The sequence below is a fragment of the Poecilia latipinna genome, unplaced genomic scaffold (genome assembly GCF_001443285.1).
Source record: "Poecilia latipinna isolate Pla-1442-1.1 unplaced genomic scaffold, P_latipinna-1.0 Scaffold1549, whole genome shotgun sequence".
NCBI lineage: Eukaryota > Metazoa > Chordata > Actinopteri > Cyprinodontiformes > Poeciliidae > Poecilia > Poecilia latipinna.
In genome coordinates this window covers 109,462-121,299 of record NW_015114165.1, presented here as the reverse complement: position 1 = coordinate 121,299, position 11,838 = coordinate 109,462, and the positions used below count along the sequence as shown (strand labels likewise).

The 11,838-nt window shown below is 37.6% G+C and overlaps 1 protein-coding gene across 5 annotated transcripts in view; it reads right to left on the bottom strand.

The window, feature by feature from the left end:
* The window catches only part of LOC106963558 (nesprin-2-like), a 75,643-nt gene that overhangs the window by 37,516 nt on the left and 26,289 nt on the right, over positions 1–11,838 (bottom strand). For 4 of the 5 annotated variants that reach the window (XM_015058542.1, XM_015058540.1, XM_015058544.1 and 1 more), the window contains 14 exons: positions 11,603–11,698; positions 10,623–10,802; positions 9,568–9,768; positions 8,579–8,671; positions 8,260–8,418; positions 7,922–8,092; positions 7,645–7,779; positions 6,781–6,980; positions 4,055–4,169; positions 3,133–3,294; positions 2,456–2,605; positions 1,327–1,503; positions 388–543; positions 138–308 (listed from right to left, as the gene is read on the bottom strand). In XM_015058542.1, coding sequence (XP_014914028.1) covers positions 138–308; positions 388–543; positions 1,327–1,503; positions 2,456–2,605; positions 3,133–3,294; positions 4,055–4,169; positions 6,781–6,980; positions 7,645–7,779; positions 7,922–8,092; positions 8,260–8,418; positions 8,579–8,671; positions 9,568–9,768; positions 10,623–10,802; positions 11,603–11,698 — 2,166 coding nt within the window. The remainder of the gene's footprint in view (positions 1–137; positions 309–387; positions 544–1,326; positions 1,504–2,455; positions 2,606–3,132; positions 3,295–4,054; positions 4,170–6,780; positions 6,981–7,644; positions 7,780–7,921; positions 8,093–8,259; positions 8,419–8,578; positions 8,672–9,567; positions 9,769–10,622; positions 10,803–11,602; positions 11,699–11,838) is intronic. The other variant, XM_015058543.1, reaches the window with a different exon arrangement.

Sequence of the window (11,838 nt, the reverse complement as noted above, 5' to 3'; positions counted from 1 at the left end):
GGATGGATGGATGGATGGATGGATGGATGGAGTATTTATGGACTCCTGTCCACCAAACTCGTCCAAACCTGCAGAACCTTTAAATCCATCATGGCTCCTTCTCAGTGAGTAAATCTGTGACCTTGAGGTTGTTTTACCTGTTGATGAAGATCAACACAGTCCCGCCTCACACTCTCCACTCGGCCGGAGAAGATCTCTTCCCACAGGAGCTTCCCTTCCTTCCCATAACACACTCTTCCTCCTCTTCCTCTTCCTTCTCCCAGATCCTGCAGATCTGCAGAAACCTGCTGGATTCTGGCAACTTCAGCCTGGAAGACAGAAAGTCACTCAGATAGAAAACCGTCCACAGCATCCAGACGTCGCTCTGTGTGATTCCCACCATCATACCTCCCACTCCAGCAGAGCGTAGCCAGCCAGGGTTTGACTGCAGGGCCGTTTCCACTGACTCATCCTCTTCTTCTGCTGCTCTGTCCAGTCCTGCCGTTTCTGCAGATGTCTCTCTCGTTCTGCACAAATGTGATGGATGTGTTCGACTTCATGAATCTGAGGAAAAGCAATGGAGCCAATTCAAACACAGTCATTGGTTTCATGTTACTAAAGATGAACACGTGCATTTTGGACACATTATTTAACAATATGTTGAATCTATAAACTGATAAATTGTAGCACACAATCTGTCTTTAAATATCTCCATTTTGAATAAAACTAGTTTGAACAGCAACACTTAAAGGTGACACTTTATGTGTCCTTGAACAGGTTGGCACAGAACTATGTTCTATAAAAACATTTCATTACATTATTTAGACAAAGTCATTCTTATATAATGAGACTTGTGGTCTGCTCGTTTCAGAGCAGGGCCTCTTATCACTTTAAATCACTTTAAATCCAAAAACCAGCTGCTGTAAACTCGACGGTTAAACTTGCACATGAAAATGGACGAAAACAGATGTGCAATTATATAAACATGCATCTTTGAAAAGCAGAAGTGGAGCCCTCTGCACAACCAATAAGTGGTTTCTGGATGTCACGTAAACAACAAAATGCTTGTGTTTTCCAGAAGCCATTGTACGGCGGTAAAACCAGCTGACCATATATGCTGGAGCTCCGTTTTGGTTGCTAGGTAACAGCGCACTACCACTTAACAATTGTGATTTTTTTTAAACGGCTAATTTTGCAAACACACACAAAAAAAAAAGAAACATGAACGTATTGTCGACAAATGGTTTTTTAGAAGCAGGTCAGACCCAAATGGAAGTACAAAGATGTAAAAAATGTGAGTTTTGCATAGTGAGTCCCGTTTGACTCGGGTTGCACCGAGGCGCTGACCTGGCCGTCCAGCTCCCTCTGCAGGAGCTCCCACTGCTGTCTGACGCCGCCCAGGTTTTCTGCAAAGGTCGTGCGTTCCAAGCGGCGAGCCGGGACGTCTGCTCCCGCCATTTTGGACCCTGGCTCGGACATGAAATCAAGGACTTGCTGACAGTTGTCGACAGCCGTCCTCAACGCCTGAAAAATAGGGGATATGAGGAATTTATTTGTCATAAGGGTTAATTTTATTTATTAAAAGCTCTTAATTTTACACTTACTTTCTTCCTTTGAGATTTTGTACAGAACAATAAATTCAAATCATCATTTTACCATACTTTGTCCCACTGCAGACGTTAATGTTTTTATGCAATAAACCGAGACAAAGCTGCATTTAATTGTAAAGTAGAAAGAAAATTATAATTTTTTACAGATTTATTAAGCCACCACAAAATCTTAGTACACTTAAAATAAGACAAAACTAATTTAAAAGTAAATTTTCTGCAAGAGATAAGAGCTAGTTTTAAGTAAATAATTCATTAATATTGATGAAAAAAGTATTTTCTTCAATGGCAAATATGTGGTAATATTTTGTGTTTTTGCAGTAAAAACCATGTAGGGAAATTAAACCTGTGAAGGGTTTGGTCAGATGAGAGCAAAAATCTCTTTTTGACCTTCTTTTTAATCTCTACGTCTACAAAACAAAGGCTGCACAACATTTAGAAAACACCATCCCCATTTTGAAACATGGTGGTGTCAGCATCATGCTGGGGGAATTGTTTTCTTCAGCAGAGAAAATAAAACTACCTCCATTCAATCTGACTAAAAATAAGAAATTCTGCAAATAAAAATGTCAGTTTTTAGAGAGACAATCCTTTCTTTGTTCAGGGAGGCTAAGTAAAAATGTACATCACATCTTTAATTTGTAAAACTTGCATTGTTTTCTTCTGATTTTACAGTCGGACTTACTTTATGTTAACTTGTCACATGAAATATCAGTAAAGTTACAATTGTGGTTTGGAACATGGAGAAATGTAAATATGGTAAGTTAGAATATAAACTATGTATTTCAGCTTAAAACAGAAATCCTGACAAAAAAAAGCACCTTTAATTTAATTATTATTTAAATGAATGCATAAAACACATAAAGTACCTGACATTGCTGCAGAATTTCAACCATCTCAGCTGCAGTTCTGGCCGTCAGGACTCTTTTTGTCTCCCGGCTGAGCCGAGTTTCCGTTTCCTTCAGCCAGTTCTCCACTTCAGACAGCAGCTTCACTGGCGGCTGTTGGTTCACCAGGCGCTAACAAACATAATTCAACATAACAATAACTGATTTTCATTTCACATAACCATCTGTGAAATGTTCTCCTGGTGGGTTTTATTGCTCTTAATCAAAGTAATTCTGCATGAAACATCTGGTGTTTATAAGGAGAACATCGTCAGTGTCTGTTATTAAATCTCTCTTCAGAAGATAAGATCTGCTGAAGCGGTTTCCAGATTATAAGGCTTCAAACTCAACCAACTGGGAGAAAAAAATCTGGCAAAATGTGACTAATTATAGCGAAGCCAGATATCTGGTTCCAGTCACCGGTGATGAATGGAGAGAAAAAATTAAGAGTGACCTTCCTGCTGATTCCTCCCGTCTCTGATCGCCCAGAAGACGTTTAAGTTTATACTCCCAGCAGCAGAGGGGGGTTCTAATTATTTCTGAAAACTAACAGAACTAACATGAAATCTGACACATTCTCAAACACTCTCAGCTGCTTCATATCTGTTTATCTTAGTTAATTTAAAACGTTATTTTCTCTGAGTACTGAAACACTGAACCTGCAGCAGATGCTCCAGCATCTTGGAAAGGGCAGAGGTCAGCTGGCTGCAGCTGGCCTCCAGCTGTGAGACCTGGCTTGTCAGTTTGGGACACTTGGCGTCCCTCAGGTGGACAAGCCGACTGGTTTCCTTGGAAACGGCTGTCAGCTCCACGGAGACGTCCTGGGGAAAGGTTGACAATGTTGGAATAATTATAATTAATATGTTTGGAACATTATTTTAGGTTTTATTAAACTACGGACACCTGATAAAATCTTATCATGCTTTTAGTGGTTTAATGTGGTCAGTTTGATTAAACAGATTTTAAATATTTATCATTTTTATCATTTGAAGGATTTTTGTTGACAGTAAATTGTATTTTACATCGAACAGTGGCTTAAGCAGATCTCCCTTAAAAATAAGACCATGTGTCTCATTTTTAAGAGACAAGAGACCGCAACATAAATGAATGAATGAATGAATGAATGAATGAATGAATGAACGCACGCACGGCTTGGCTTTACTCTGCCATGTTTCCTTACATGGGGATCTGCACATTTTTTATTCAAATTACAAACTTTATGAGAGTGAAATTTTCTGAGTACTCAGTCATTCTGGATGGACGGATGGATGGATGCTCATGATACAAACTTTATAATAGACCCATAATAATCCAAAAATAAACCCATAATAAACCAATAACAGAACCATAATAAACCAATAATAGACCCATAATAAACCAATAACAGAACCATAATAAACCAATAATAGACCCATAATAAACCAATAATAGACCCATAATAAACCAATAACAGAACCATAATAAACCAATAATAGACCCATAATAAGCCTCTGCTCTTCTTATCACCCCTGAAAGCAGCAGCCTGGCGTCCTGCAGCTCGCTCCTAATGAACCCAGGCGGAGCAGCAGATAAGCGCCTCACCAGCAGCTCCAGCAGTCGCCTTTGAACGGATTCCTGACTCAGGTCTGAGGAAGTCTTCAGGTGTTCGCCGGCGGCCAGCAGACGCTCACCGACCGCAGCAACGCCAGCCAGGAATCTGTGGGGAGGACAGCCAGGACTGATAGATCAACCAGCGGGGCAGAACATGAAGGCCCCCTCACACACACCAAAGGCCAGTTGGTGGATGTCCAAAGGCCAAAATGAAAATAAAAGATAAGCTCCCTTTTTATTTTTTCTTATATGTACCTGTCTTCTCTTTTAACTCTTTCTCCGTCTGTTGTCCTGAATCCAGAAATAAGACGAACTGTATATTCATGAATTCCTCCCACTCAGATGAGCAAACTAACAACTAGGGATGTTATTTGACTCGACGTCTCTAAACTGCTTCAAAGAGTCTTTTGTCAGAGATTGAACTGTTCCCAGCTCACTCCACCGTCTTGATTTATGGGCAATCAAAACTCTTTAAACTGTTAGTGTTTCAATGATTAAATAAAACAAAAATCAAGCAATCAAAACTTTTAAACAGCTTGACTGAAAAGGTACACAAATATTAGATTTATGGCATCAAACTGAACTAACTACTTCTCCTTATTTTTAAAATATGCATAAAATAAGACAAAAATACAACTTTCTTATAGAAATTATGAGCAGAAACATAAAAAAAACAATGTGAAACATAAAATTTTAAGTTATATACATTTGTACTCTATTTTTTTCTCATAAGGTTGTGCTTGGAAACAAAAAAACACTTTTTATCTTTCTTTTTGGCTTGTTTTATAAATTTAGCAACAAATTATATTTGGATTCACATAAAGTAAAATAAACCTGCTGCAAAACTTTTTGAAAATATTTTTGCTGGATTCTTATGTAAAGTGAAGATGAAAATATTAATAAAATACAACTAAAGCTTCAGATTATTTATTCCTGCAAAAGTAATCTCAAGTTTTACACTTGAGGTGCTCAAAGTGTGGCCCGAGGGCCATTTATGGCCCTTGTAATGAGTTTGTGTGGCCCCTTTTGCAGATCAAGAAGAGTAAAAATTAGCCACCAAATGGAGCTGAAGTATTTTAGATTTTCAGATGTGTAACTTATTAAATGGTAAATGTTCTTTTATTAGCAATGCTTTGTTTTTGCTTTGCTCAAAAACAGCAATAAAAAACAGTTCAATGAAATTATCCTAATACAGCAAGGCTTTCGGAGCAAAGTTCTCATATAAATTGGTAGGAAAATAATGAAAACATATTCTTAAACAAAATAAAAAAGTTAGGAAACTATAAAACTGCAACCTTGATCCTTTTATGCAGTCAATATCTTGTTAATTTTAATTTTTGCGGGATATTTTGATGCTCAGTGACGTTTGGTGCAACACGTTGTGATTTTTGGTTTCTACATCGGCCCGTCTCCAGAGGAGCAGGTTCAGACTCCATGTTCTGTGGTTCTGTGTGTGCTGTGCTGCTGTTTGGATGAAAGAGAAAAGCTAAAAGAAGAACTGCAGCCCACTTGAGACGGGAGAAGCTACCAAGCAACAAATAAGGTTACACAACTTTATTTTTTAAGGCAGAGAACCCGATTCAGACATATGTTTTTTTTTTTTCTCTTTTCTACTTTGTTTTAAAGAAGGAGACGTGTTGTGCTTCCTTGAACAGGAGAGGATTGGTCTGTGTGCTATACAAAACAAATTCAAATCCAAAAATACTTTAAAAATTTAAAAAATACTTTACTGATTTTTGGATCTTATCCAAGAACTAAGATTCTTAGTTCTTGGATATGGAGAAGGCTGTTCATAACATGTTCAAAATGTGTTCATTTTACATTTTTTTGCACAAAATTATTCTTAGATAATGAGATTTCAGTTTGCTTTGAGCATTCAAAACGAGCCGTTTTAGGGGCTCTTGTCATTTTAAATCCAAATGAGCTGCTGCTGGCAACGCCCCCTAATTATACAACTGTAGATCTTCGAAAAACAGAAGTGGAGCCTCCTGCACAACCAGCAAGAATGCAGCAAGTGGTTTCTGGATGGTAAGTCAACAACAATTCACTTGTCTTGCAGAGTAAAACCAGCTGGCAAAATGTGTATGGAATTCTGCCTGGGTTGCTAGGTAACAAGCTGGAACTCTGCTGGGGTTGCTAGGTAACAGACACCAAAAAAATAAAAAAATAAAAAGAAACATTGTCAAAAAACAGCTGGGTGTTTTTGTTCTTTTTTTTTAAAATACATTTTTCCACTATTATAACTTATAATATGGGGAAAATGTCCTGTTCCATTAGCAGATTACTTCATTTATAACTAATACTTTTTCATTAATATTAAGAAATCCTTTACTTAAAAAAATTTGTGGGTTCAATTCCCGGCCTGGCGACCTTTGCCCCATGTCTTCCCCTTCTCTCACTGCCCTTTTCCTGTAAATTAACTGTCAGAAAAAGGCCACCAGAGCCAATAAAACCTTTAAAAAAAGTTCCTATATGTTGCTGAAAAGCTACTTGTCAGTTAGTTTTGTCTCATGTTCACTAAGATATCTGCACTACAAACTAGACAAAGATACTTGGTAACTGTGTTTCTGCAGTGTGGTTCTAAATAAAGCTGCTCATCTGGTTATTTCAATTCGTCAAGAGCTCCAGCCATAATAATTCTGCTCTTCTGCTTCTTGTACAAAACATGTTTTCTCCTGATTACATGCTTTAAATTGGTAATGCTGCATCTGGCCCACCTGGCTCTGCTTTCCTGGATGTTTCTTAGGCGGAGGATCTCTTGCTCCATGCGCCTGTAGGCGCCTTTCCATCGCAGCTCCAGAGCGCCCCCTTCCTGCGCAACCGAGGCACCGAACCACAGCTCTGCCTGCAGCACCAGCCTGTGATCCAAAAACGAGCCCAACACGGAGCGGCTCTCCTCCAGCCGGATCAGAGTTCGCTGCGAAACGAGCAGAACGAGGTTTATGTCGAGTTTGAACAACGGCAAAACTTCTGATTACTTTCTCTAAAACTCAAAAGAAACAACTTTATTTTGATGAAAATATGGTGTATAAATAAAAATAATCAACGTTGTATGTTTAAATTTCAGCAGGAAAATACATAATTGATACATTACAGTAAATAAAGTGTAAAATAATGACAAAATGTATGTTGACGTGCTCTTTCCCAAAGAAATCTGATTCATTAAACCAATTTCTATGTCTAGAGTTGCAGATACATGATTTCTGTATTAACTTTGTTTGTTTATAAAAACATGTCCACTTTGGTAAATATTCATGGTTTTGAGAATTGTTTTACTATTTTATAAGTATTTTTTCCCATTTGTTTGAAAACAGAGTGTGTTTTTATTTCTTAAACTTAAAAGCCCTCTGTCCTTTTTAAATTTTAATTATTGTTTCATTATTTGTTAATGCAACATGTTTTTTGCGCCCTTCTCTCCTTTAATAGTTTTCTTAAAATCTCAACGGCATTTTTCTTTTTCCCCCTCCACAGATCTGTATTTCCTGTTTATTTGTGCTTCTGTTTAGTTGGGGAAAAGGGGTAACTAGGCAACCAGAGAGAAGAAATGAGGATAAACTGTGTGAAGTTTCCACTGGACTTACCTCGCAGGCATGTAGCCTCCGCTGCACCGTCTCCTCCTCATCGTCTCCCTCTGGCTCTCCAGCGCTAAAAAAAGCTTCAGACTCATCCAACACGCTGCCAAGTTGACCACAAAGTTGCTCCCAGTGGGTCCAGTCCTATAGCAAAGGCAAACATACTGAAATGTTGAAATGTTGATACATTTTAGTAAAGCCCCAGAACAGATTTTTAGACACAACAAAGACACACATTTATGTGAGCAGAAGCTCAAATGGCCTTCAGCAAACAAACATTACAAACCTGAAGCGTCTTCTGAGAAGCCACTTGTTGTTCCAGAAGTTGCTGCTGCAGAGCTTTGGCCCTGACTTCCAGATGTACCCATTCATCCTGTTTGCTGCTAAGTGCATCAGGTTCATGCTGGAATAGATACTGAAGAAAAGACAGCTGGGATCCGAGGACCTGGAGGAGTTTCTGCGTAATGAATCCAGATTTGTGACAAAAGTGAATTAAACTGTAAATAATTCAACAAACAAGACGTTTGGAGGTCCTGAATCATAAACTCTTGGAGGTTGGACTCGCTTTGTGGAAAAAGTGGAGTTTCTGACTTAAATCTGGGCTTTGCCTGCATAATCGGATACCTCGCGTCTGCAGAGATCAGCTTGAAGTTTGCTGCGGCTGGGAAAAAGGCTCGTCCGTTTTTCTGTTAAACTCTCCTCACAGCGTTTCAAGAGGCGTGAAATCCCCTGGAGCAAGGATTGGGAGGCGTGCTGCGCCTCCTCTGTTCCGCCCGGCTCGCACTGGGACGATACACAGAACCAGAGTTAGGTGAGAATATTTATGGGTTTAACTTTCAGAAAAACGGGGAAAAAAATAATTAAAACGTCACGAAAATGTTTGCAATTTTGTTGCAAAATTTTTGAAAACTTTTTCAGAAAGCTAAATTGCAGCGGCTGCTACCTCCAAGCTGAGCGGACCCTTCAGGTTTGGGAAGATCTCACAAAGTCCTGCGTCAAACGGATCCAGGAGACGAGGCCGGCAGGGGGGAAGAGTCTGCAGTTCGGAGAGAAAGACGTTGATTTTTATCAGCTTTTTCACAGAAAACTCGGAATTTAATCGTTAATTTCATCATTAAACATTTACTAATGAGTTATTTGGCTACATGTTCTTACAAAGTTTTACTATTTCAGCTTAAGCTACAGAGATGTTGTGCATATGTGTTAAACTCGAAGCGCGGGGCCAAATTAATAACTTTGGTCAAAAATCCTAAAGAACTATTGTTTTAAAATGTAAACGTAAAAATATATGTAAAGCATTTTTAAAAAGAATTGTCTTTCTTTTTTAAATTGTAACTTTTAAGTTTTATGCTGGCTATTTTTGGAGATAACTTTCTACTACAAACAATATGTTCTATTGAAAAATCATTCATTCCTTTTGTGTAAAAAAAAAACATTTTAAAACATAAAAGTGCTTTTCTTTCTTTAAAAAAATTATAAGCTAATTTGTTTCAAGTAGCTTTTTGCTCTAAATAAATGCTGGACCAAAGGAAAAAAAATGTCTCCAGCAACATTTCTACCAGTGTTTCACTGAGAAGTAGCTTCAGCAGATACAAAGTCTGACCAGATGTTTGCTAATTGCTGCTGGCTAGTCTGAAGGAGCTGAGTGGGGTGGAAGCTTAGAAACTTGGAAACTGAAGCTGTGAGGAGCTTTGTTGGAGAAAAAAAAAAAAAGACGCTTAGTGAAAGCAGGCATTTTCCACAGCTGAACGGTTGCCATGGAGATTGAAAAATTCCCCAAACAAGCATGAAAGAATAAAGGCAAAAATAACATTATAGCATAATTTTACAAAATACGACCCCTTTAAACGATAGTCTATGTTTTTTGCATTTAAAGAGAGAAATTTTCTATACATGTGGAAAAGCTTGGCATTGATTTGCAACACATCAAACCTGATGTTGGCTCTGCAGTCCTGAGCGCTCAAGCAGCCGACTGTGGGAGGAGGTGAGGAGAAGCTGCACCGTCTGGGCAAAATCGTCCAGCGGCGCCAAACCGCTGTGAGCGTCTGATTCTCCCATCAGGAGAGCAGGTTTGATCTGCGCTTCCACTTCAGCCACCAGCTCAGCCAGAGGCTCCAGCTGAGCCCATAAACTCTGAAACAAACACAAAGGAAAACAAAACTGAAATGTAGCTGGGAAGGAACCAATTACATTTACACCTTTTTTTGAAACAAATTGTTTTTAGAGGTACTTTTTACTTTTACTTCAGTTATTTTATTATGATGTATCGCTACTTTTACTTGAGTAAAAATTTTCTGTAAAAAACAAAAATCACCACAAACTTGAAGTTTTTGTTAGTTTCATATGTTTTTTTTTAAGAAACTGATTTTGATTTTTTTGTGTGTGTCTAATTTTGTTATTTTTTTTGTTATTTTGGTCCTTAAAATTTCAACCTAACTTTAGATTTTGACGATGTAGTTTTTTAAATTTAAACGACTGATAATTTGATCACGTTCTCTGTACTTAAGTAAACCAAATACTTTTCTACTCTTATTTGAGTCATTTTATTATGAAGTATCTCTACTCTTACTTGAGTAAAATTTCTGGATTTCCTACCCACTAAGTGACAAACAAAAATGTTCTAACCAAAAATTCAAACATTCAGTTTTTGTCAAAGTTTTGTAAGTTTTATATTTAAAGAAACTGATTTGGAAACATTTTATTTTGTCTGATTTTGTTATTTTTTTGTTATATGAAATGTTTTCATTTTGGTCCTTACAATACCAACATTTTAACTTGGCTTTACATTTTGGTCCATCTGATTACGTAATTTTTAAAGGTTAAATTATAATTTGACTTTACTTTTACTGGATTAAAAGTGTGATTAAGTAGTGCTACTCTTACTTGAGTACAGTTTTCAGTACTCCCCTCCTCTGTGTTGCACTAAGCTGTATTTTCAGGTTTGCTGATATTATTGTAACTTAAGCAGGTCGATGATGGCCAGCCACCTCCAGCTGCAGCAGCCTCAGCTGCGGATCCGCTGCTGCAGGTCCATCAGGGGTCAGCAGGTCGGCTGATGAGTCCAGACACGTCACGACGCTCTGCACGGCCTCGCCGAACTTCTTCTTCACTCCTGGATGAGAAGAACCTGAGGCCTTCGCCTCGGGATTACCAAAATTACAGTCATCCTTTTTCCTCATTACAAACATAAACTTCAGTTTTTTACTGAGATTTTATGTGGTAGACAAACATAAAATAGAGCAAAACCAATTAGAGAAAAGAAAAGCATCACAACTTCTTGAATATTTTACAAATCAAACTGTTCTGGTTCTAGTTTTTTAAATTCTCTTTTTATCACTTAAACGCTGCAAAACCACAAAATCTTACCAAGTATTTCTGGTCTAGTTTGTAGTAAAAATATCTTGGTTCACTTGGAATAAGACAAAACTAACTTACAAGTAGCTTTTCAGCAAGATATAGGAGCTTGATTTAAGTAAATAATTAAGCAAAACAGTTCTAGTTCCACTGGCGCCGTTACCTAGCAACGCCAGCCAAGCCCAGCCCGTCACCTAGCAACCAAGTTCTAGTTCCACTGGCAGATTATTTCACTTATAGCAAGACATTTTTCACATGTTGTAAGTGTAATAACTATTGCATTTTTATCAGTGTTCAAGAATTATTGACCTAAAACAAGCTTCTATAATATAACATGTAATATATAATTTAGCACATGTGACTCATAGCGTTCAATACACACCTGTAATTCATATAAACTCATAGAAAACCTTACAGGTCACTTTTTGTCAGTCATATAGCAAAATTTGACTGAAAAAGTGAAGTAATTACAAAAAAATCATTTACATATCATCTTAGCTGCTTTGTTATCTTGTTAGATTTTATTAAATATTACTTACTGGACATAATCAACAAAATCTGTAAAAATTACCAGGTTGAGAATTGAACTGTTTTCAGATTAAACTCTTTGTACCTCATGTAACGTTTGTCTCAGCTTAGCGTTTGTGTCTTTTATTTGCTGTAGAACCGATGAAACAGATCCTGCAGACACGGGATCTTTTCCTGGAACCTGAACAAAAAACCAAAGAAGAAGAAGAGGCACCATTTTAGATCAATTTATGTATTTAAATCTTTTTTTTCTTTTTGCCTAGTCTTCTTCTTAAAGTAGAAAAAATCATTTACTCTTCTTCCTTTTTCTTCAACTCTTTT